At 38.6% G+C, this 26,780-nt stretch overlaps 3 protein-coding genes across 4 annotated transcripts; all 3 read right to left on the bottom strand.

Annotated features, from left to right (window-relative positions):
* Window positions 1-2,974: 2,974 nt before the first annotated feature.
* Window positions 2,975-4,764, bottom strand: LOC148114971 (mas-related G protein-coupled receptor member H-like). The gene is made up of 2 exons (XM_087888850.1): window positions 4,704-4,764; window positions 2,975-3,954 (listed from the first exon to the last, which is right to left on the bottom strand). The coding sequence occupies exons 1-2, from the start codon at window positions 4,762-4,764 to the stop codon at window positions 2,975-2,977; spliced, it is 1,041 nt and encodes a 346-aa protein (XP_087744976.1).
* Window positions 4,765-17,620: 12,856 nt separating this feature from the next.
* LOC148114970 (mas-related G protein-coupled receptor member H-like) lies at window positions 17,621-24,622 on the bottom strand. 2 transcript variants are annotated; one of them, XM_087888823.1, is made up of 2 exons: window positions 24,376-24,622; window positions 17,621-18,736 (listed from the first exon to the last, which is right to left on the bottom strand). In XM_087888823.1, exons 1-2 carry the CDS (start codon window positions 24,436-24,438, stop codon window positions 17,765-17,767), a joined length of 1,035 nt encoding a protein of 344 aa, XP_087744949.1. In that variant the 5' UTR covers window positions 24,439-24,622; the 3' UTR covers window positions 17,621-17,764. The 2 variants fall into 2 exon arrangements, with proteins under 2 accessions (XP_087744949.1, XP_087744951.1); XM_087888825.1 differs by lacking the exon at window positions 24,376-24,622 and adding an exon at window positions 22,078-23,230.
* A 374-nt stretch (window positions 24,623-24,996) lies between these two features.
* Window positions 24,997-26,429, bottom strand: LOC148114969 (mas-related G protein-coupled receptor member H-like). Its single transcript, XM_087888822.1, has one exon. The coding sequence runs from the start codon at window positions 26,396-26,398 to the stop codon at window positions 25,478-25,480; it is 921 nt and encodes a 306-aa protein (XP_087744948.1). The 5' UTR covers window positions 26,399-26,429; the 3' UTR covers window positions 24,997-25,477.
* Between the last annotated feature and the right edge of the window lie 351 nt (window positions 26,430-26,780).

Here is a 26,780-nt window from a genome sequence, read left to right as displayed (position 1 = left end):
GGGATAGCAGAACCTGCAGAGAAAATGTAACTGATTCCTAGTTAGATGAGGTTAACAGAGTTCATCAACAGAAGGAAAGTCCGCTCATCCATCATGTGTCACAATGTTCAAAGAATTGCCTCTAGAATTTGATACACCTGGAAATAGAGACTGAACGGAAATCTTCAGAGGAGTTTTTCTCTAAAGCACGGAATTCAGTGCCAGCATAGCGGGTGAGGAATCAATCTCCTGTAAAAAACATGAAAAGTTTTTGCTTCTGACATGAAAAAGAAAGTTTAAAACATGCACACATACTCTGCCTTTTGCCTAATCAGGATGTTGCACACTGTGATACCAAGATGTGGTCATTGGCCTCTTAAGAAAAATCACAATTACTAGATAATCACTAGGCAGTAAGTAAAAAGGGAGAAACTTACCAGGAACCCAGGAAGTTAGCATGAAAATATATATTTAATATATATTTATTAATAGTATATGTATATTTAAATATATACATATACACATACATACATACCAGTGGTGGGTTTCAATTTTTTTTACTATCGGTTCTGTGGGTGTGGCTTGGTGGGCGTGGCATGGTGGGTGTGGCAGGGGAAGGATACTGTAAAATCTCCATTCTGGTATGAATCCAGAGACAGGTGATTCCATAAGCAGTGACCAGATTGGTTTACAGGTTTCTGCATCAGTCTGCTAATACAGATAGTCCTCGACCTACAACTCCCAATCCTTGGTGTTAAGGATATTGTTGTGTTACCAACCAGCAGAGTAAGTGCACAGAGAAACGGTACTGAGAGCAATGAATACAATACATACAAACTGGTTTAATCTGGATCTGATGATAGCAGATCCATCCACTTCTTCACACACGACAGTAACAGTTCCAATCAACAGTTCCAGTCAAGCAGCAAGTCAAGCAATGATGAGAGCAGGTCCAACAATGACTATAGCACGGCTTCCTTCTTATATACAGTTTACACTAGTAATTATCCACTTATGATAAGTGAAGTCAGCAGTGCAATGACTCAACAGTACAATTATGATAATTGCAGTCAGCATTCAGTCAGCAGTCATTAGTCATTACAATGACTCAGCAGTACAATTACTCAGCATTACATCTTAGAGTTATAGAACTCATTTAAAGTGATAGAACACATATATTGCCTGAACAACCTGTTAGACTTATACCATATCCTAACACTTGGCACATTGGCTGTCCCAGCATCCCCCTGGTAACCATGGTTGCAATCTGGGTACTTCGTGAAACGTTTTCTCTTTATGCTGTGATTGCCACTTGTAAATTTCTCTGCCATCTTGCCCAGAAAGTCAGGTGGGAAGATATCAGGAAAATTTGTAGGTTGCTGGGCTAAGACTCTCACACCCATGTACCCAAACCCACCAACACACACGTGTTTCCAACATGCCAGCCATCTTCCATTAAGCAGTGTGTTATCTGGGTACAAATGTTTGTGCAATAACAGTTAAAATTTACAATCATATTCATTATTTAATCTACTCTTAGTTTAACACTAATACATTAAATATCTAATACTTTACATCCTCTTCTTAATTTGCTTAACTCTGTTAACTATTTTCTATGTTTTATTGATCTACTTTTATTTCTAATTTTTACATATCACATAATAACCAGTTTGTTCTTTCTCTTTAATTGCCAGTGTTAATCTATTCATTTCTGCACATTCTAATATTTTCCGTAGCATATTCTCCTCTGTAGGAATCTCTTCACTTTTCCAGTTTTGTGCAAATACAATTCTAGCTGCGGTTATTACATGAATAATCAAATATACATTTTCTTGAGGGTTGGGGATCTGCAACTTCCTGACAACTTCTACAGTGCCTTTGCTTGTAGAAAGCTAGCAGAAAGACACAATTCCTAAGAACTGAAGGACTCTTCGAATGACAGAAAGTCGGAGGGAAAAGTCTTCGTTTCCACATTTTTGCTCAATTTTCAGGATGACGTCTCAGAACACTTTTTTTTTTTGAGGTTTAAAAACACTTTATTTGCATTTTCTTTTTGTAGCAAGAAAAATCTTTTTCTATTCACAAGATATATCTACCATTAAAGACAAGCTAAAACATGCTTTTCAAAGAGGTTGTTGGGTCCCTCATCCCCTTTTTTAGAATTTTTTCTCACCTAGAAGTTGGTGCAGAGGAAAGATTACCTGGTGTCCTCCTTTCTTTCTCCATTCTATGGCTTTTATTTACAACTTCATACTTGTTCGTTATGATTTAAAGCTGGAAGAAACAGAGGCCACTTCATCTGGGACCATCCTTGATGATTATCCAACATTTTTTCTACTCACAAGATATATTTCACAAAACATTTCTCTATTACCACTTTCCCCCCCACATCCCTTATCCCACCCTCCCCACCCCACCCCGACTTCCCAGAGCAAAAACAGGGTATAGCATCTAACAAACGAAATGTTTTAGCAGAAGAAAGTATCCATGAGTAGAACACAGGAATTGCTCAGACACTAAAGGAGGAAAATATTTCACAGCAAAGAAGTTAGAAATGAGAGAGGAGGAGAGGGTAGGAAGAGGAGAGGGAGGGAGAGGAATGGAAGAAAAGAGAGGAGGAAGGGAAGGGGACAGGAGTAGGAGTGAAGGTGAGAAGGGGGAAAAGAAGAGAGAAGTGGGGGAAAGGAAAAGGAAGTAGGATGAGGTAGGAGAGGAGGAAGGAGAAAGTAGGAGAGAAGAGGAGGGAGGGAAGGGAAAGAAAGGAGGAGGAGAAGAAGGTTTGTTGTGGAATGAGGGAAGAAAGAGAAGAAGAGCAACTCCGAATGTAATTAAAATGTTTTATTTTAATGCTTTCTTTAAGGGAATCATGTATCTGTAGGATTTCTTATGTATAAGAAAATGTACAATTTCTATTATGTGGGGAAGGGGAAAGGGTGGGGGGGAGAAAATTGTATGTATTTCTTATAAAACTTTTCAATAAAAAAAAAGATATATTTTACAAAGAGTTTGAAACTCTCTTGGTAAACTTGCGTCTAGTTTTGGGAGCGTCATCTTCCCTGAAGATTCTTTGAAAAATGACCTTGATATTCTCCCTGCTCTTAGCTCGTTTCTTTCTCCCAACCAGGAAATAGATTACTGGGTTAACGCTGCTGTTAAGGCAAGAGCTCACATAAAAATATAAAGGAAATTGAAAAATGTCCCAGATATAACCAAGGCCAAGAAAATGAGCAGTAACTATGTAGACATACAATGGAAGAGTAAGAATAAGGAAACAGAGAAGAGTAATTAAGATCATCACTAACAGTCTTCCGCGTTTGGTCTGTTCAGGTTTCATACGTATTTTGATGAATAGGATCACAGTAGAGATTGTGATCAATGGAAAACAAAGCATTGCAGTCACAACAAAATGGAGGCTGCGGATGATGTACAGATCTATATATTCCATAATGTTCTGAATTCCTCCCAGCAGGAAAGAAATGATCCAGAAGAGGGAACAGACAGCAGGGGACAAATATTTTGGCCGGGAACAGTGATGCCAGATTGGGAAAAAGACAGACACACATCGGTCAATGCTGATGGTTGTCAGAAGAAAGAGACCATTAATATACAATATATCCGAGAGACAAACTATGATGAAGCTGGGAATTATTGATACTTGCAAGACTCCAAAATATTGAATGGAAAGTATAGGCATAAATACGAGAACGCCCAAATCAGCAATAGCTAAATTCAGAATCAATACGGTGAAAGGGTTTCTCTTCATCTGAAAGCCGAGTAACCAGATGACAATTCCATTCAACGGGAGTCCTATACAGCAGATGATGAATGTGGCTGGCAATACGATATACTTAGTTTGCATCACATTGAAATAAGTGGTAATATTAGGCTCTTTTATGGCATTCCTATTTTCCAGGCTGAGATTCCTCAAGGGATTTTCATAATGTTCCATAATCTCTTCTTTTAGAATTGAGGTTCCTGTTAAAAATAAAGGAAGATAAGTGAATTCATAATTCCTCAAAAATGGTCATGTCTTAATAATTTAATTTAATTTAATTTAATTTAATTTAATTTAATTTAATTTAATTTAATTTAATTTAATTTAATTTAATTATTTAATTTAATTTAATTTAATTTAATTTAATTTAATTTAATTTAATTTAATTTAATTTAATTTAATTTAATTTAATTTAATTTAATTTAATTTAATTTAATTTAATTTAAATTTAATTTAATTTAATTTAATTTAATTTAAATGCCATCCCTCTCCGAAGACTCAGGGCGGCTCACAATACATTTTAAATAATCATTATTAAAAAAAATTGAAAAATTAAAAACATTAAAAACATTAAAAACTCATTCATGCCATTCATGGCCAGATTTCGCCAGATCACAAGAGTGAGATCAACGGCCCCAGGCCTGCCGGAAAAGCTAGGTCTTCACTGCTTTTCAGAAGGCCAATAGGGTGGGGATGGTCTGGACCTCAGGAGGTAACTGGTTCCAGAGAGCTGGGGAAGCCACAGAGAAGGCCCTTCCCCTCGGGCCCGCTAGCCGGCATTGTTTAGCTGACGGGACCCGGAGGCGACTAATTCTGTGGGATGTTACCGGTCGCTGGGAGCTATACAGTATATGAAGAGTGCCTTGATTATAAGCAATTCCATTTAATGGGAGTCCTATACATCAAATAATGAATGCGACTGAGAATACAATAAATGAACCTCAATTACTGATAGCATCATAGTCCAAATATTCTCCAGTAGCATTCATGTTTGCCAGTCTGAAATTCATCAAGAGATTTTTGTAATGCTCCAATAATATCTTCTTTTGGAATGGAAATTCATTTTAAAGAAAAGAAAGAAAAGTGGATTCAATAATTCCTTAATCATAAAATCATAGGGTTGGAAGGGACCTCAGAGGTCTTATAGTCCAACCCCTAGCTCTAGGCAGGAGTCTTAAGACTATTCCAGTCAAACACTTGTCCAGTCTATTTTTGCAAACCTCCAGCGATGGAGCATGCACGACCCTGGAAGGCAAGCTATTCCATTAATTTTCTATCTTACTGTCAGACAATTTCTCCTTATTTCTAGGTGGTATCTCTCTTTGAGAAACTTCAGAATAGCAGAATAATAGAGTTGGAAATGACCTTGGAGGTCTTCTAGTCCAACCTTCTGCACAAGCAGGAAACCCTATACCATTCTGGAAAAATGGCTATCCAGTCTCTTCTTAAAAACCTCCAATATTGGAGCACTCATAACACTTGAAGGTAAGTCGTTCCACTGGTTCATTGTTCTCACTTTCAGGAAATGTCTCCTTAGTTCTAGATTGCTTCGCTCCTTGATGAGTTTCCATCCATTGTTTCTTGTCCTCCTTCTGGTGCTTTGGAAAATCAAGGAGAGAAGCAACTTAGAACTAAGGAGAAATTTCCTGACAGTTAGAACAATTAGCCAGTGGAACAATTTGCCTCCAGAAGTTGTAAATGCTCCAACACTGGAAGTTTTGAAGAAGATGTTGGATAACCATTTGTCTGAAGTGGTGTAGGGGGTTTCCTGCCTAAGCAGGGGGTTGGACTAGAAGATCTCCAAGGTCCCTTCCCACTCTGTTATTCTGTTCTGTTCTGTTCTGTTCTAATTAACCCCTTGTTCTTTGTGGCAGTTTCTTGGATATTAAACTCTGCTATCGTGTCATCCTTAGTCCTTCTTTTTAATAGACTAAAGGTAAAGGTAAAGGTTCCCCTTGCACATAAGTGCTAGTCATTCCCGACTCTAGGGGGCAGTGCTCATCTCCGTTTTAAAGCCGAAGAGCCAGCGCTGTCCGAAGACATCTCCGTGGTCATGTGGCCAGCATGAGAAATGCCAAAGGCACACGGAACGCTGTTATCTTCCCACCAAAGATGGTCCCTATATTTCTACTTGCATTTTTTACCTGCTTTCAAACTGCTAGGTTGGCAGAAGCTGGGACAAGTAATGGGAGCTCACCCCATTACACAGCACTAGGGATTCAAACCGCTGAACTGCCGACTTTTCGATCGACAAGCTCATTGTCTTAGCCACTGAGCCACTGTGTCCCTTTTTATTAGACTAGAAATACCCAATTCCTGCAACCATTCTGTATATGTTTTAACCCCCAGCCTTGCGCAGTCTTTCCAGAGTCTCAACAATTTTTTTTTTTTATTATTATTATTATTATTATTATTATTATTATTATTATTATTATTATTTAATCTTTAGTGAGATTCACAGCCTTTGAGGCTGGTTAATAGCTCAGCAGCTCAAGTCCTAACCAAGGACCTAGGAACTGTTAAGGTATCGTCGGAGGATGTAAGCTGTTCCGAGTAAGGTGGTTTTTTGTAGAGTCAAAATGTTCAAGTCTGGCAAATTTAGAATTTAGAATTGGGTATTGCTCCAAGGGCTCCAATTACAATCGGGACAACACACAATTTCTTTTTCCACAGTCGCTCAACTTCAATTTGCAAGTCCCGGTACTTTGTGATTTTTTCTTGCTGCTTATCTTCTTATTATTATCTGCTTATATTATTATTATTATTATTATTATTATTATTATTATTATTATTACTATTATTATTATTATTATTGTTATTATTATTATTATTATTATTATTATTATTATTATTATTATTATTATTATTATTTTGTATTTATATATTCTACTGATTATGTCTTGTCCTACCCTCTGGTGCTTTAGAGAATAAGTCAATCCCCTTTTCTTTGTGACAAGTCCTCAAGTACTAGAAGACAGTTATGTTCACAGCCAATCTAATCTGTTCTTGCCGAAAGCTGAAAAGAAAGAGAAATAAATTCTCAAATCACTTGAAGCTGGATTATCAGAGAGATCAAATCCAAAACCAAAAATATTGCAAAAATATTGCTTAAATTTAAACATGCAACATGTCTTCTTCTCTGTCTTCTTCAAGGCAAGTGAGATGCAGGGGCAGAGAAATGCCAAGTTTTAAGATTCTCAACTCTGCAGTCTTAGATGTAAGCAGTTGTGTGCAAAATTCCGGGGATTTTGTGGGAATCTCCATGCACAATTATAAAGTGAGAACTTTACGAAGGAAATAAAGTGGGAAACTGGCTGAGAAATAACTCTGGGGAATCTAAAAGGAGAAAATTTGAAGTGTTTCATATCTTTTCACTAGGACTGTTAACATTGTGAGGTTTCGGCTATTTTAATTCTTCTGAGATATTTACACTGTTTTGTTTAAATAGATAGCATTACATTGGAAAGTTATTCCACATGAAGTCAGTTGAAATTTAGGTGCCTATCAATGTATGAATATCGCAAGAAAGATTTTGATATGAAACATCAAAATCACAGAAATTACTTCTTAAGTGGACGAATATTAATGCATTTGCCTATGCGTAAATTAGATTAGCACTTCCAAACTTCTTACCTACCTGAATCTATTAATCCAAGGTCTTCAATGTTGGTGAGAAGAAGTTAACCTGTCATGTTGTTGATGACCAGAATGATGGATGGAAATCAGTACAAGTTGCAGAGAAGATACGATTGTTTTTAAGTCCTTTTTTTTTTTTAGGTTAATTGTAGTTCAGCAGACGACAACCAAAAGAGGCTTTTCTTACCATGTCCAAAATTTGTCCATCATTGAGGTGAACCAGATGCAACGGTTGTTGAATAACTCACAGGATTTAATGTCGAAGTAGCAGGTGATAATAAGCAGATCTTTTGAAGAAAACATTCTTTCTGCTCTGGGACGAGGAAGCAAATCTTGCTAAAAGGCTGACACGACTCGATATATTCTACATCTTGCCTAGTCAGCACGAACATCAAGTGATAAGAAGACCTGGGTCTTGTCTTTGCAAGATAATCACTAATTCTGAACAAAGAATGAGGAAACTGCATGCAAATCTAGGCAGCTAGCAGAAAATGGAATACACACACAAATTTGTGTTTGTCTCCCCATCTAAGAAGATTGATCATGAACCTCTGCTCCTATGTCACTGATCTTCATGCTAAACATGGCACAAATTCCTCTTTGTTTTTAGCCTTCCTCTACCCTGGCTCAATTAACACTTTAGTTAATTGATAGTTCTGGATTTACTGGGGCACAAAGAGGTCTTCTGAAAGAAGCTTCGTACTGTTACCACCATGCCAAGGAAGCACTCTAAGAATTGCTAGAGATGCTCTTCTCCTATTCTACAATCGTATTCTTAATGTCCCTCAGCTTTGACAAAGTAAAGCAAGTGGTAATTGATAGAATGAAGGGCATGGAGTTCCAAGAAGAACTAAATAGTAGGGACCGAATCAAGCAGGGTGTATGGGAATCAGCAGGATATCTAAATCAGGGGTGGGTTCTAATTTTTTTTACTACCGGTTCTGTGGGCGTGGCTTATTTTGTGGGCGTGGCTTGATGGTCATGTGACAATTCTTTAGGATTTAGCAGAGATATTGGTCTACCAGGCTTTTAACTGCTTGCAGAGCTGTACCGATCTACCCATTTATTTTTGCAGGCACTGATCTACTCATGTATTTTTGCAGGCACTGATCTACTCATGTATTTTTGCAGGCACTGGTCTATCCATTTAATTTTGCAGGCACCGGTGTACTCATTTGTTTGCTTTTAACACTGATCAGCTGTAGGGCGGCCCTTTGAAGCCCCACAGCAAGAGTTTAAACAGTTTTTTTCCCTCTAGCCATCAGCTGGGACTCAGGAGGCAGCAATAAATTGGGGATGGGGCCAAACAAAAAGTAAGAATAATGCGGGGGGTGGGGGAAGTGGGGGAGGCGGGGGGAAGAACCAGTTCGGTGATGTCATATCATCACTGCTACCGGCTTGGCGGAACCGGGAGGTACCCACCACTGATCTAAATGATCTGATCTTCCCAAAACAAAGAATAGCTTTCTTCAGAGCCAGATTTAATAGTCCCCCCTCAGCACTTCTCCAGGGTAGGTACAAAAGAACACCGATTGCAGAACGGGTATGCATATGTGGAAAGGGAGAAGTCGAAGATATCTCACATGTTTTATTGTACTGTGAGTTATACAGAATATATAGGTCAATATATATTGTTCCCTCACTACAGAGATTGCCAGGGAGGACAGACGACTTTTATGTAGGCTTTCTCCTCCAAGACTCAAATCCGGCTACCACACGTGCAGTTGCAAAATTCTGTGTCGCTGCAAGGTCCACAAGAAAAAAAAAAATGGTTACCGAATTATAATGTCAACTGGTGCCAAAAATTTTTTGAGATACCTATAACAATACATTTACTCACATACTTATCGGTTCTACACGCATGTAAATTAGGTTTGAGATCATGTACTTTCATATCAGAGATGTTATTATTCACGATTAATGTCAGTATTATTTTTAATTTATTGTATGTCTATTGCTGGTTGATGACCGTAATAAAGTTTTCTTATTCTTCTATTCTACAATCCACCTTCATCTCTACCTTTATAGAGATAAGAAAAAGGTGGAATTTGAGATATATTTTTTTTGCGCAATTATAGAGATGCAATTTGGTTGCTTAATACAGTGTGTGTATGTAAATACAAAGGCACAATGTTAGAGCAAGAAACACAAAGGAAATCAAAAGTCAACTCAGGCAGACTTAATTTTGAAACACTGCTCAGGAAATGCAGTGTCTTCTTATAAGCAAAGCCTTTGGAGCACAGGGGAAAATTTGCTCCAGGCTTCTTTCAAGAGCTCTAATTGGGTTTGACCATTTGCTAATAGATGTGAGAAGACCAAAGAGCAAAACTTCAATGTCAGTTGGCTGATAAATCTGACCGCTGAGGAAGCAACTCAGCTGATCGCAATCATTCAACAGTGCAGCCTATCCTTTTGTTTTGATACTATCTTCTCCTTAACATTTATTTGCCTTCTTTGTTCATTAGAAACGGGTATGTATTTCTGATCGTGCTGTTGCAGGGGACAAGAATTGAAGGATTCTATTGGTGGTAGAACCTTGGAGGAAAAAGTCTTGGTTTCCACATCAATATTCAAGGTGAACTCCAAAAACAACATTTTTGGAAGGTACAAATAACCTTTATTTACATTTTATTTCTATAGCAAGAAGGACATTTTTCTACTCATGAGCTAATATTACGCCTTTGCAAAACACAAAGTTTGAAACTTTGTTGGGTAAATTTCTATTAGTTTTCAGGATCTTCTCCTTCTCTGAAGACTCTTTGAAAAATGATCTTCATACTCTTCCTGGACTGAGTGTGTTTTTTTTCTCCCAGCCAGGAAATAGATCAGGAAATGGCTTAATGCTGCCATTTAGGCAAGTGCTCACATTAAAATAGGATTTAAAAGGAAGAAATTTTTTTTTAAAAAAAAAAATTGTGCCACAAAAGTAAATAATGACCCCATAGACACAATATACAAGACTAAGGATAAGAAAACAGAGAAGAGTAATTAAGATCATCGCTAAAAGTCTTCTATGTTTGATCTGGTTAGATTTAAACTGTATTTTTTTTTTAAATTTGATTTATATGCCGCCCTTCTCCGGAGACTCAGGGCGGCTTACAATGCGTTAAGCAATAGCCTTCATCCTTTTGTATATTTATACAAAGTCAGCTTATTGCCCCCACAACTGGGTCCTCAATTTACCTACCTTAGAAAGGATGGAAAGAAGGCTGAGTCAACCTTGAGCCTTGGCGAGATTCGAACCTGCAGTAATTGCAGGCAGCTGGTCTTAATAACCAGCTTAATAACAGGGTGCCTTAGACCACTGTACTACCAAGGCTCTTATTTTGATGAATAGGATCAGAGTAGAGGTTATGATCAACAAAAGGCTAAACAGAGCAGTCACAAGCAAATGGAGATTCCAGATGGGGCCATATCTAAATGCATATGGTACTGTAAGAAGTTAGCACCCATCCCTTTCCTGGAAGAATGAAATATTTTAGGAAATATTAAAAAGGCAGAATATTATATTTCCCTGGATGAGAAATGGAGAAACATGTTTTAAAATGGAGAAACATGTTTTAAAGACAAAGCAGCTTCCTGCCTCCCCCCCCACACACCTTTGTTAATGGGCCATAATCTGCAACACAATAGCAACAGAAACTAACACAATGGGACCCATCTAGGACAGAAACTCACCACATGGCACCTGGGAAGATTACATCAGCCAGCAAGGCTAGCTAAGACCCCCACCCCCTGGGAGTCTGACAACCAATCAGGATAGTCTTTCTGGGCCCCAGGAAATTCAAAGCCAGGGAGAGCATAAAAACCCGTGAACTTGCTGTATCCCTCCCTTTTCTTTTCAGGAACTCAAGCCATGTGATCCTGTCCACCATTAAACCATCTTTCCAAGCAGTCTCCATGTTTCCAGTGTCTTTTTCCCCACTTGGAGCAGAACCCAGAAGGATATTTCTTCCAACAGTACAAAGTTCAGACTTTGAACAAGGAGAAAAAAGAAAATCCAGAGGAAGGCACAGACAGCAGGGGACAAATATTTTGGCCGGGAACAGCGATGCCAGGTGGGGAAGAGGACAGCAACACACCAGTCAATGCTGATGGCTGTCAGAAGTAAGAGATCATTGATATACAAAACTGTGTGAAGAGGAGAAGTGATAATCGTAGATATACATGGTCCAAAATTTATAAAACTATCAATGTGGTACATAGCCATATTTATGAGATACCCAAAGTCAGCAATAGCTAAGTTAAGAATGAATACAGTATAAGGGTTTCTCTTACTATGGAAGCCAAGTATCCAAATCACACCTCCATTTAATGTGAGTTCTATACAGCAGATGTGGACTATGACTGGCAATAACAAAAGTCTTCCAATATTTGAGGGGCTGCCACAGAGAGGAGGGGGTCAAGCTGTTTTCCAAAGCACCTGAAGGCCAGACAAGGAACAATGGATGGAAACTGACCAAGGAGAGTTTCAACCTAGAAATAAGGAGAAATTTTCTGTCAGTAAGAGCAATCAAGCAATGGAACAGAAGCTGCCTTCGGAAGTTGTGGGAGCTTCATCATTTGAAACTTTCAAGAAAAGATTGGATTGCCATTTGTCAGAAATGGTGTAGGGTCTCCTGCTTGAGCGGGGGGTTGGACTAGATGACCTATAAGGTCCCTCCCAACTCTGTTAATCTGTTAAATATGATACACTCAGTACAGACATATGCCTCTGTATTCTCATTTAAAGAATGGGTAGTATAATTATTGTCCCAATATTGTGTAGTACGATTCGTGTTTGCCAGGCTGAAATTCAACAATTTTTTTTTTAAGCATCCCAAGCTCTCTCCTTTTGGAATTGAAGTTCCTACTAGGAGAAAAGAAAGAAGAGTGGATTTCAATAATTGCTCAATAATAGTTATATATTCATCTTTATCTTCTCATCTGATTTGCTAATACTACACAAAATCCATTCTAAACAACCAGCTGGCTGTGTGATCAACCTTAATAATAATAGCAATAGTGTGACTAAAAAGGCCAATTCGAGAGTGGCAATCCCTTCCACACTGAGGGCAGATACATTCTGTCCCCTGCCCAGACCTCAGATTTCACTGGTTCCGGGACTGCTTCTTTGCCTCAGCCTGCCGAACAAATGTCTCTTCGAATTGGAGAAGGCCATGCTGTGTTTTTAGCCTACAAACTGAACGATCGGAGGTCAAGATTTCCCAGTTGTTAATGTCCATTCCCAGGGCCTTTAGGTCCCTCTTGTAGATATCCTTATTTCACAGCTGTGGTCTCCCTCTGAGGCGCTTTCCCTGCACTAATTCTCCATACAGGAGATCTTTCGGAATCCGACCATCAGCCATTCTCACGACATGCCCCAGCCAGTGTAGACGTATACAGTGAGACATTTGCAGTACATTGGAGAAACAAAACCACCACTTCACAAATGCAAGGCACAACATAGGAGAAAAAAACCCACCAGGACAAGATTCAGCAGTTCATTAGCAGTTGAAAGAAAAATGTCATTGTTTTGAAGACAGGAAAATCCACATTCAGGACAGAGAGGAACACTAGTTTGAAGGAGAAGTTAAAGACACCATCTATTTTAAGATTGAACAGCCATCTCTCAGCAGAGGGGGAGGGATACAATAGCACCTATCTCTTGTCTACAACACAGTCCTTTCAGCAGTCCCAAGAAGGCTCCACACCATTTGCACTATGATTCAGGTAACCCTGAGGATATAGATGAATCTCCATGTGGACTCAATGACTCTGAGAGCTAAGGACTAACCTTCAGATAACTGTAAAAAATGTAAATCCTTCTATTCTCTACCATTCAGTCAGAACTGAAAAAGCTTCTTGAATGAGGAGCAAAATATTTTCAAGGAAAAAAACCAAGGAAGCCTTTTGAAAAGTACCTGTGGGATTACATTGGAAAATTGCTCCAGAAAACATCAATTGAGATTTAGATAACTATCGGCATCTAAATGTCACAAAATATTCTGATGTGAAAAATCAGGAGCAGAAAATACTAGTTAAGCACACAAATATTATTGCATTGATCTAAGATCTACCAAACATCTTACCTTTTTGAAGCAATTGGTCCAGATTTGATGAGAAGAAGTTTACTGTATCATGTAACTGACTGCTACAGTTAATTTAGCCACTGACAATGTTCAAAGCAGAAGAAGTTGTAGAGAAAATATGATGGGTATTACGTCTTGTTGGACATACATCAAGGAGAACCTGTCAGATGTGTTGTTGATAGGATTAAATGTCTGAGTATCAGAGGCAATTGTAAGCAGATCTTTTGAAGAAAATATTCTTTCTCTTTCGGGACGAGGAAGCAGATCTTGCTAAAAGTCTCACACAACTGTATTTATTCTGTGTTTTTCCTAATCAGTGTGAATATCAAATAACAAGAAGATTTGGTTCCTGTTTTTGCAGGATGATCAACAGCTGCAGAAAAAGGAGACTGCCCATAAACTAGACAACTCTAAGGAAAAGGAAAATTATGACACATTTGAAAGTTTTATTTATTTATTTATTTATTTATTTATTTATTTGTTTGTTTGTTTATTTATTTATTTATTTATTAAATTTTTATACAGCCCCCTCTCCCGAAGGACTCGGGGCGGTGAACAGCCAGAATTAAAAACACACAATACAAATATTAAAATACATTAAAACAAAATTAAATTATCTTAGGCTTCTCCAATTTAAAACCCCTTACCCATAAAATTCACCCAATTAAAAAAATTTTAACCCAGCCCGGCTTGCTGAAATAAAAAAGTCTTCAGGGCCCGGCAGAAGGTACAGAGGTCCGGGATTAGTCGTATCAAAAGTTCATGGATTAAGCTCTTCAAAGTAGTGAGTAGTAGATTATTGTCCTAGTGTTGAGGGCTGAAGTGATTGGAAATGGCTATAGGAAAAATGTGATAAAGTCTTATTTAGATAAACTTCAGGCAGTTCATTGACAAGAAGGAAAGTCCGTTCACCCATCAAGAGTGACAATGTTGAAAAAATTGCCTGTAGAATTGGATACAGGTGGAAGTAGAGACTTAACAGAAATCTTCAAAGGTGTTGATCTGCTTGAACTATGTCGCTGCTGATCCAGTTCTACAGAGGAATTATTGACTCTGTCATCTGTACCTCTATAACTGTCTGGTTTGGTTCTGCAACCCAACAAGACAGACACAGACTTCCACAGATAATTAGAACTGGAGAAAAAAACAATGGCTACCAACCTGCCTTCCATTGAGGACCTGTATACCGCACGAGTGAAAAAGAGGGCTGTGAAAATATCTACAAACCCCTCACATCCTGGACATAAATTGTTTCAACTTCTATCATCAAAACTACACTATAGAGCACTGCACACCAGAACAACTAGACACAAGGACAGTTTTTCCCCGAATGCCATCACTCTACTAAACAACTAATTCCCACAACACTGTCAAACTATTTACTAACACTGTATTACTGCTATTCTTCTCATTCTTCCTATTACCTATCTCCTCCTACTTATGACTATAACCTTGCTCCTTGTATCTTTACGATTTACTGTATATCATTTTATTTAGTCTCTTAGTATGATTTGAGTGCTTATTTCGTACCCTTTGACTATCACTAAGTGTTGCATCTTATGATTCTTGATGAATGATTTTTTTTTAATGTACACTGACTGCTTCTGCACCGAAGACAAATTCCTTGTGTGTCCAATCACACTTAGCCAGTAAAGAATTCGATTCCATTTTTATAAAAGTCAAAAGATTCAGCGTCATCATAGCAAGTGAGAATCAATCTCCTACAGAAAACATGGATCAGTCATTTCTCTTCTGGCATGAAAAAGTGCAATTTTTTTTTTATTTCCCGGAAAAATGCACACTAAAAAATGCACACACACTCTGTGCCCTGCCTATGTGACACCAAGATGTGATCATTGGCTTCTTAAGAAAAATCATGATTAATCAGATAATCATGCGACTATCAACAAAGAGAAGGAGACCTGCCAGGAATCCAGGAAGTTAGCATGAAAAGTGCATTTTTTAAAAAAACATCCATGACATAGGATCTCTTATCTACAAAACCTGATAATGAATTTCTCATCCAACTGTCTTTTCTCTCACCCCCCAAGATAAAAGATAATGCCAATTCCTGTTTATGCTAGAGCAGGAGTATCAGATTCAAGGCCTGTGGGTCAGTGGAGAAATCCATTTTTTTTTACTCCCGGTTCTGTGGTCGTGGCTTGGTGGGCATGGTGTTGCTTGGTGGACATGGCTTGGTGGGCATGGCAAGGGAAGGATACCGCAAAATCCCCCTTCCCTCCCCACTCCTGGGAGAAGGATACTGCAGAATCCCCATTCCCACCCCACTCCTGGGGAAAGGATATTGCAAAATCTCCATTCCCACCCCACTCTGGGGCCAGCCAGAGGTGGTACTTGCAGGTTCTCCGAACTGCTCAAAATTTCTACTACCGGTTCTTCAGAACCTCTCAGTACCTGCTGGATTTCACCCCTGCTGTGGGGGAATTCAGCCCGTGGGGTATTTAGATCTGGCCCATGGGGCCGGCCTGGAAATACCAAAATTGCGGGGACCCCCACAGGTCATTTTTGGCCAGCAGAGTGCTGCAGGAGACCATGGTGACCGAAAATGATCCTTGGAGGGGAACTCATGGCCCCCCATGCCCCATTTTGGCCGACAGAGTGCTGCAGAAGGTGCCCGTCCTGTCTACCCCCTGCCCTGCCTCCCCCCAACCACCCCGCAGAGGAGAACTACAATGCTGATGCAGCCTTTGAAGAAATCTAGTTTGACACCCCTGTGCTAGAGAGAAGTTCCCCAGGGATGGACTCCAGCATGAGTCTGAAAGCTTGGAAGACAGAACCTCTGGTCCCAGTGATCAACCCAGATTGGACTTGTTTTGTGTTTGTTTGCTTGTTTTATTCCTTTCTTCTTGTTGCTCCTTATTTCACTTTAATGTTTTATTGTGTGTGTGTTCCAAATCATGCTTTGTCACATTATTTAGTTTCGCTAGGAAGCAGGAAGCAAGAAGAGACAAAACTGATACAAGGGAAAATGATGGGTAAGCTAATAAGGAAACAATAAGGCACCTTATTCCCTTGATCTCATGTTGCACAGAGTTTATTTGCTGATGTGTTACCTGTTTTATTTTGTTATGAAGGCTGCAGTTGGGTTGGAACACCCGAAAAAGTCAACTGCTCACTGATGCCACTGCCAACCTAAGAATTGGAGAGTCTCTCCCATCCATGCACTCACCCCTAGACCATCTGCACTTGTGCCATCCCAGTTACTCAGTGTTGTGGCCCATAAGTGGCCTGTGCAGCTAGTAGCTGATTCAGACAGCGAGGAGGCTGGTGTGGTGCTGCGCCAGCAGCCTTTGCAGCTGGCACTCGAGTCAGACAATGAGGAGGCTGGAGAAGATGTGGTGCAGAGGCAGGGATTCAGCCAGGGCCTTCAGAACCTCCAGAAGCTCCCTTAAGTGAAGAGGACGAAGAGGAGGAACCTCTTCGCGATGCACGGGCGCGCAGAGCTGCCAAAAGGCAGGAGTGGCTCCTCAGGGGGAGGTCTCCTCAAGAGTAAGGCTTGGGGCTAATTGGCCACTCCCTTAGCCTATTTAAGGAGGAACGCCAACTGAAGCAATTTGCAGGGAACAACTCCGTTCACATACCTTCCTGTCTTGTCTTGCTTATCTTATCAGCTTCCTGCAAATTGCTTCAGGGCATTCTGCCAACCATAGTAAGTTTTCAGTTATTCTTCTTTGAATTCTTGGAGGCTGTTAATGCAATTAATTAACAGCCGTTGTTATAAAAGACTGGTTTATTCAGTAAACTAAGGTCTGAACGGACTTCGTGTGTGCTGCGTTCTTTGGGGTCCATATCTGGGGCAGAACACTCAGACACTCCTGCGCACCATCCTTGACCCACCTTACTTTGTTCATACAAAGTCCCTCATGGCAATTTACGACTTGTTTGCCCTCCCCAACTCCCTCACACCCCTTACTTCCTTACCTGGCAGCAGCCACTTTTTTCCCTAAGTGCCTGGGACTGGCAACTTCTTGCCAGCTTCCTCACTGATCTTGGTTGCAGGAAGCCAGCAAGGAGATGCCACACCCAGTGACTGTCGGATTCTGTTATTGGCAAACTTTGGAGGGAACAGTCTTGTTTCCTACATCTTTCTCCAATCTTCAAAATGAACTCGGATAGCTTTTTTTTTTTTTTTTTTGAGGTAAATAAAACTTGGTTATACTTTATTTCTGCAGCAAAAAATAAAATAAAATACAGTTTCGTATTCATGAAAGGTATCCAGCATTAAAGAAAAGCTAAAATATTGCATTTACAGAGGGTTTGAAATCGTGTTGGTACACTTTTATCAGATTTCAGGAGCTTCGTCATCTCTGAAGACTCTTTGAAAAACGACCTTGATGGTCTCCCTGGTCCGAGCTTGTTTCTTTCTACCAACCAGGAAATAGATCACCGGGTTAATGCTGCTGTTTAGGGAAGCACTTGGACATAAGTAGAAATCCACTCCATAAACCAAAAATAAATTCTTCGTCTTAAGAAAATAAGTACTGAATACGAAGATATATAACGGAAGAGTAAAAATAAGGAAACAGAGAAGAGTAATTAAGATCATCGCTAAAAGTCTTCTACGTTTGATCTGTTCAGGTTTCATAAGGATTTTGATGAATAGGATCACAGTAGAGATTGTGATCAATGGAAGGCAAAGCACAGCAGTCACAATCAAATGGAGATTCCAGATGGCATTATAGAAAAACAAATATTGCATAATGTGATGTATTCCAATTAGGATGGAAGAGAAGATCCAGAGGAAGGCACAGACAGAAGAGGACAAATATTTTGGCCGGGAACAACGATGCCAGATGGGGTAGAAGACAGCAACACACCGGTCAATGCTGATGGCTGTCAGAAGAAAGAGACCATTGATATATGCAATTTTGAAGAGAGAAAAGACAATTTCCCAGGGAATTTCTGGCTGTATAAAACATATAAAAATATCAATGCAAAATATAGCCATAAATATGAGAACTCCAAAGTCTGCAATAGCTAAATTAAGAATCAATACTGTGAAAGGATTTCTCTTAATTTGGAACCCAAGTAGCCAGATAACAATTCCATTTAATGGGACTCCAATACAGCAGATGGTGATTACGACTGAGAAAATGATACTTTTAGAATAATCTGACATAATTTGGTCTTCGTAAATACTTTTGGTAGTATAAAAGTCCAAATAATCTGCTGTAATATTCATGTTTGCCAAGCTGAAATTCATCAAGATACTTTTATAATGCTCCAATAATCTCTTCCTTTTCAATAAAAGTTCCTATTTGAAAGGGGAAAAAAAGAGCAGATTGGATTATATAATTCATCAATAATTGTCACATCGTCATATCTAACCATCCTTGTGTACAGGCTGAGCCAACTTTTGGACCATAGATAGATAGATAGATAGATAGATAGATAGATAGATAGATAGATAGATAGATAGATAATTTTATTTCTATACCGCCCCTCTCCCGAAGGACTCGGGCGGTGCACAGCCAAGTAAAAAACACAATACAAATTCCAATTAAATTGAAAAATTATTAAAATTATTACATTTATGGCCAAGTTTCATTAAAAACCCAAAAATTTAAAACTCCAAATTTAAAACTACTTTACAAAGATAGCCCTGCCTGTCGGAAGAGCAGGGTCTTGAGGACACAGCAAAAAACTCGGAGATCAGAGATTGTACGTATTTCCAGGGGCAGTTTGTTCCAAAGGGCAGGAGCTCCCACAGAGAAGGCTCTCCCCTTGGGTGTCACCAGCCGACATAGTTTGGCCGATGGCACCCTGAGGAGTCCCTCTCTGTGGGAGCGAACTGGTCGGTGGGAGGCTATCGGTGGCAGAAGGCGGTCTCGTAAGTACCCAGGTCCTGAGCCATGGAGCGCTTTAAAGGTGGTAACCAACACCTTGAATCGCACTCAGAAGACCACTGGGAGCCAGTGCAGCTCGCGCAGGAGAGGTGTTACATGAGCGCAACGGGTTGCACCCATAATCACCCGCGCGGCCGCATTCTGGACCAGTTGGAGCCTCCGAGTGCTCTTCAAGGGGAGCCCCATGTAGAGAGCATTACAGTAGTCCAGCCGAGAGGTAACAAGGGCGTGAGTGACCGTGCGCAAGGTGTCCCGATCCAGAAAGGGACTCAACTGGCGGATCAGGCGAATCTGATGGAAGGCCCCCCTGGCCACAGCCGTCATATGCTCTTCTAAAGACAGCTGTGTGTCCAGGAGGACGTCCAGATTGCGAGCCCTCTCTGTGAGGGGTAAAGAGTCACCTGTCGTGATGGCGACAGCTGACTATACCGGGATGCCGGAAGCCACAGCCACTCAGTCTTGGAAGGGTTGAGTTTGAGCCTATTTCTTCCCATAGATAATGATGATATGATGATAATAATTATAATAACAACAACAATAAAAATAACAATAATAAAAATCATAATAATCATAATAGAAGTGGTACTAGTAATAGATGTCTTGGGTGCAATTCTAAAAAAACTTTTTTCCTTTAAATGGCTCTGATAATCCAAGCTGAGTTGCCTGATCGGCAGAGGGTTTTTTTAAAAAGTGCAGCTCAGCTGGGCATGGGGGGGGGCAAGGATTTTTGCTACCGGTTCTCCAAACCACCCGCCTCCATCACTACCGGATCGGGCGATCCGGTCCGAACCGGGAGCATTTCACCCCTGATCCCAGGTCACAGGGAAGGACTCAATAAAGGGACAAATTGCTTGCCACAGTTTATCCAGGTATAATGAGAGTTCAAATCCCAAGAAATAGGGGTTGAGTTTAGAATGGTCCTATTTCAATGGCATCTCAAAATAATTATAAGGAAACATATATGTTGTTCAATGTCTAAATGGCACCACAACCACTGAATCCATTCCATATGCTAGATGTGTATTTCTCAGGAGTATCAACTGTGAGCCCTTATGCCTCCAACATTCTCATAATCCCAAATCCATGAGCAATAAAAACCCACACACACCCCAAAAAAGCACACAATATACAACCTCCCAAATTTAAATCTTATCTCTAATCTTAAAAATATAGCAATTTAATATTTAAACAAAGTTCTTAATTCAAATAATACTACATAATACAATTCCCAATTATTTCCCTAAATTCTATCTATTTAACAATACCATTCATATAGAAACCAATTAAGTAATTCTTATGTAAATCATAATCCTTTATCGTTTCAGTTTTCTTTCTTTTGCCTAGATAGATGTATTATCGAAAATATTCAAATTATTACAATTGTTATAAGTATTTAAACAATATCCCAATTATGATAACCATCCATTTTCTCAAATAATACATCATCTAACATCTTAATAAAAATTGATTCATTATGTCCATTGATATATTTTCTTTTAGCATAATCTATTTCTCATATATTTGATGAAGTAATAATGAAATAAAGATTTAATGAATATTATATGAAGTAATAACAAATGTAAGGAAGTTTTAGAAATGGAAATAAGATTTTGAAATATAAACATGTTTGAACTGTATTGTTAATAGTGAGGATTTAGGGTAAGAATTGTGAAATGTATTATGAGGTATTATTTGAATTAAGATTTAAGGTGGATTAATAGAAGGGTAATTGCTTTGATTAAGTTAATATGAGTAAACTTTCTATAAGATGGTAATAGTAGAGATATGTGATTTAAGATTAAGAAATAAGTGCTACGGCAAAAATAGAATATATAAAATTTTGTTAAAGATGACAAAAAAATTGAACAAATGTATGACCAGATCAATGCTCTGTTCCGAAAACATAAAAATGTTTATTTGTGTGTTAAAAAAATTTTTTTTGCAAAAAAAAACAAACAAACAAAAAAAAATCATACAACCTCCTAGACCTTCCCTCAGCCAAGAAACCAAAATCTGTTTGTTTTTAAAACAAATGCACTAAAACTCAAGCAAGCAAGCAAAGAAAGAAAGAAACAAACAAACAAACAAAAGGAAATATGTATGCTATTGCTATGTCTCAGCCTCCATGTCTTTGTAAAGTTTTTAAGTGTATTTGGTATCATATTCAAACAGATGCTACAAGGAGCAGCAGTGAACTGAATGCAAATTTGTAAAAATATGAATCAAATTGCTCTGTTGCATCTAAAATACCCTTGTTAGATGTGTTGTTCATAAAACACCTCCATCTAGATAATTCCACCCTAATTTCCCCCCCCCCCAATATTGTAGCTGTGGTATGATTGTTCCATGGTGCCTTGAGGGTGGGCAAAGGGGAGTTAGATCTGAAGAATGCAGACCCCACACAGTCATGAAGACAGAAGTTTTGTCACAAAAATAAACCAGCAAAGGAGTTGCAAAATAAAGTTGAATGAGCAAAAAAGAGAACTTTTGAAGCAACTCTCATCTCAGGATTGTTAAAATGGGATAATTTAATTGCTTGTGTGATATCTGCAAGATGATTTGTTTTGATCAACAGCAATACAGAAAAAAAATCATCAAATTTTAGGCAACGCTAAACATATAAATATCACAAAAAACTGATACGAAAAATCAGGTGCAGAAATTACTAGCTTAGGGGAGAAATATTATTGCATTTGCTTGTGCCTAAATTAGATTACTTCTTCTTCAAAAACCTGTTGCCCATTCTTACCTACTGGTCCGAGGTCTTCAAAGTTGGTGAGAAGAAGATTAATATCTCATGTTATTGATGGGTGGAAGGACCGATGGCCAAAGCAGAAGAAGCTGCAGAGAAAATGTGATGCGTTTTAAGCCCTGTTCAAGCTAACTGTTCTTCAGCATACGAAGAGCAGTAGGCTCCACCCATACTATGCTTTATCAACTATGTCCAAAATTTCACATATCAGGGAGAAACTGTCACATGTGCTGTTTGATAACTCATAGTATTTAACATCAGAATAGCCAGTAGTGATAAGCAGATCTTTTCAGATTTCGCATATCAGTTCCGGGACAAAAAGCGGATCTTATGAAAAGATTTATGCAACTAGACATTGTGTTGAACATCAAGTGATAAGAAGATATCATTCTTGTCTCTGCACAATAATAATCAACTATGAATGTAGAAGGAGACTTCCTCATGAACCTAGGCAACTGGAAAGAAAAGGGAAATTATTTTTTATTTCAATTGGACTTGTTCCCTCATCTGAGACGTTTTATGATGAACATTTTCATGTTAAACATGTTGCAAATTCCTCTTTCTTTATAGTATTCCTACACTACAAGGAAAATTATGAAGAGGAACAGTTACAATATTGGGGGGAAAATGTTTATGGTGGAATTATCTAGATGGTGGTGTTTTATGAACAAACACAACTAACAAGGGAATATTAGATGTAGCAGTATCTTGGCAGCATCAGAGCAATTGGATTCACATTTTTGTAAACTTGCATTCATTTCACTGCTGCTCTTTGTAGTATCTGTTTGTATATGATACCAAATACACTTAAAAACACGTAACAAACACATGGATGCTAAGACATACTAATACATACATAATTTGCTTGCTTGTGTTTCAATGCATTTGTTTTAAAAAGAAACAACTTTTGGTATTTTGGTTGAAGAAAAACAAACTATTGACAAGATCTAGGGAGGTTGTATCTTGTGGGCTTTTTTTGGTGTGTGTGTGTGGATTTTTATTGTTTAGGGATTAGGGATTTTGAGAATGTTGGAAGTGTAAGGGCTCACAGTTGATAATTCTAAGAAATACAAGTCTGGCATATTTATTTATTTATTTATTTATTTATTTATTTAATTTTATTGAATTTCTATACCGCCCTACTCCCGAAGGACTCAGGGCGGTGAACAGCCACGAAATAAAACACATACATATAAAAATTTAAAATCGAATAAAATGAATTAAATAAATTTGGCTGAATTAATACCCATGATTTAAAATACCCATATTTTAAAACACATTAAAATTTAAAATTTGCACTTAAAAGGGAGAAGATTTAGGCGAGGCCAGCTTGATGAAATAAAAGAGTCTTCAGCTCGTGGCGGAAGGTGCGCAGATCCGGAATCCTCCGTATCTCTGGGGGGAGCTCGTTCCAGATCGTCGGTGCCCCCACAGAGAAGGCTCTCCCCCTAGGGGCCGACAGCCGATATTGTTTGGCCGACGGCACCTGGAGGAGCCCCTCTCTGTGGGAGCGTACTGGTCGGTGGGAGGCTATTGATGGTAGTAGGCGGTCCCATAAATAACCAGGTCCTAAGCCATATGAAATGGATTTAATAGTTGTGGTGCCATTTAGACATTGAACAATTGCCTACATATATGTTTACTTATAATTATTTTGAGATGCCACTGAAATAGGATGGTGTTAAACTCAACTATTTAAACTCAACAGTGACAAGCATTTTTGTCCATTTATCGAGTCCTTCCCAAGGACCTGCGATAGGCAGATGCTGATGTTTGATGGAATTAAAGGTATCGTCATAGGATGTAAACTGTTCCAAGTAAAGCTGCCTGCTGCAATTGATTGATGGTGAATGTGTCAGTGCCAATGAGGTTCAAGCTCCAGTTGTTTTGGGATTGAACCTAGGAAGTCTATTCAGGGGTGAAATGCTACCAGTTCGGGGTGGTTCGCCCGAACCGGTAGTGAAAATGCTACTGGTTCACCCGAACCAGTAGTAAAAAAAATGCTTTTAAAAAGTAAAAAAAAAAAAGGTTCCAAAAAGTGACAATCAACTGTGCCGCACAATCCTTGGAATTTTTTATTTTTTTTTACTTTTTGTTTACTACCTATTGCCCAAACTGGTATTTTTCTGTAAAGTGTGTTAGTTTGTTTCGGACCTCTCTGTGACTCTGTGAAGTTCCTTCTTGTTGACCACCAAGCCACGCCCACCCAGTCACATGACCACCAAGCCACGCCCCCAGAACTGGTAGGGAAAATGTTTTGAATTTTACCACTGAGTTTATTACTATTAGTATTACCTCTGCTTTCTTTTGCCACCATCGTTCTGTTTCTATTTGCATGTCTTTGCATTGTGTAACCATCAGTCTGTGCAATCTTTTTGCAGCATCTAGCCTGGTGATCCAGCTGTTTCTCCAGCTCCTTCATAGAGATGGCACTTGCCGAATCTTCTCAATTCTGGATTTGCATGCATTTGTTCTTAAGGCTTGATTATTGGAGTTTTTCTTTCTTTTTTTTTAAAAAAGAACATTTTTTTTTTATTTTTAAACAAACATACATAAAAACATAAAACCATCTTCAATTACACACACTGTGTCGGTTGGTTACAAGTCTTTTGTGCATCTTCACCATATTCATAGCTTGCAATTAACCTAAATTCTTATATTATCGATCTAATATATATCCATGTATTATTGTCCTTATTGATCATTTATTTGACTATAGCTATTCTTCCCTCATTTTATACAAAATATTCTAAGATTTGAGTTAATTTATATTATAACATTCATTTTCATCACTAAATCGATCCAATAATAATACATCTTTATGTTATATTTTATATATTTCTACAATTCTTGTATTATAAGAATCTCTATCTTCTTTCATTTCCACATTTTTTTAATCTAACCATTGATAAAATAAGTCCCATATCTTATAATATTGTTTATCTTCTTGTTCTCTGATTTCAAATGTCAATTTGCTCATTTCAGCACATTCCATTATTTTCTTAATAACTTCATCTTGCGTTGGTATTTTCTCATTTTTCCAATTTTTAGCAAACACAATTCTAGCCGCTGATAATACATTCACAATCAGATATCTCAATACTCTATTATATATTTCAGGTACAATCCCCAAATTATTGGAGTTTTTCTATACTTTGGCTAGTTAGGGTAAATACGAACAATGCATTTGTTCTAAAGACTTGATTTTGTGCCGCTAGAACTAGAGCTGTATCTCTTCCTTCAACTTTCTTGCTGTTAGCCATTGCCAAATCTTTTTATTATCTACTTTGCTTGCTATATTTTTTTAATGTTCTGGCAATGTAAGTCTTTTCTTCCATTGTTTCTTTTCTGTTCTTCACTTGGTCTTCCTTGTAGGCCAGTTTTGGTCTCCAGTTTATCAGATTTCAGGAGCTTCGTCTTCTCTGAAGATTCTTCGAAAAATGACCTTGATGCTCTCCCTGGTCCAAGCTCGTTTCTTTCTACCAACCAGGAAATAGATCACTGGATTAACGCTGCGGTTTAGGGAAGCACTTGGACATAAGTAGAAAGCCACTCCATAAACCAAAAATAAATTCTCCATCTTAAGAAAATAAGTACTGACTATGAAGATATATAACGGAAGAGTAAAAATGAGGAAACAGAGAAGAGTAATTAAGATCATCACTAAAAGTCTTCTACGTTTGATCTGTTCAGGTTTCATACGGATTTTGATGAATAGGATCACAGTAGAGATTGCAATCAATAGAAGGCAAAGCACAGCAGTCACAATCAAATGGAGATTCCAGATGGCATTATAGAAAAACAATTCTTGCATAATGTGATGTATTCCAATCAGGAAGAAAGAGAAGATCCAGATGAAGGCACAGACAGCAGGGGACAAATATTTTGGCCGGGAACAGCGATGCCAGATTGGGAAGAGGACAGCAACACACCGGTCTATGCTGATGGCTGTCAGAAGAAATAGACCATTGATATAGGTAACATTGAAGAGAGAAAAGAAGATTTTTGAGGGAATTCCTCGCTGTATAAAATGTATACAAATGTCAATGCAAAATATCGCCATACATATCAAAAATCCAAAGTCAGCAATAGCTAAATTAAGAATCAGCACCGTGAAAGGGTTTCTCTTAATTTCAAAGCCAAGTAGCCAGATAACAATTCCGTTTAATGGGACTCCCGTACAGCAGATGATGAATGCAACTGAGGAAATGATAATTTGAGAATATTCTGTCATAATTTGGTGTCCGGAGAAATATTTGGTAGTATTATTGTCCAAATACTCTGCTGTAGCATTCATGTTTGCCAAGCTGAAATTCATCAAGATACTTTTATAATGCTCCAATAATCTCTTCTTTTACGATGGAAGTTCCTATTTGAAGAAAAAAGAGCAGATTGTATTAAATAATCCATCAAAAATTGTCACATCTTCATATCTAATAGCTTTTTGTACAGACTTAGCCAACTTTTTGACCTCTGCTAATAATAATAATGATAGCAATAGACGTCCTGGGTGCAATTGTGAAACAACCTGAGCACCACCTGAGCACCATCAGCACTGACAAATTACAGCTTACATCAGTGTGGGATTCAGCTGGTTCGCACCGGTTCAGCTGAATCAGTAGCTAACTTTTTCTGCAGTTCGATGAACTGGCTGATCCCACCACTGGCTGGCCCTTCCCCCGCCCCTCACCCCTCCCCTC

This window comes from Pantherophis guttatus, chromosome 3 (genome assembly GCF_059756535.1).
Source record: "Pantherophis guttatus breed Tessera chromosome 3, ASM5975653v1, whole genome shotgun sequence".
In the NCBI taxonomy this organism is placed as follows: domain Eukaryota; kingdom Metazoa; phylum Chordata; class Lepidosauria; order Squamata; family Colubridae; genus Pantherophis; species Pantherophis guttatus.
Note: the sequence above shows the minus strand (reverse complement) of the source record. Positions and strands in the feature narration are given on the sequence as shown.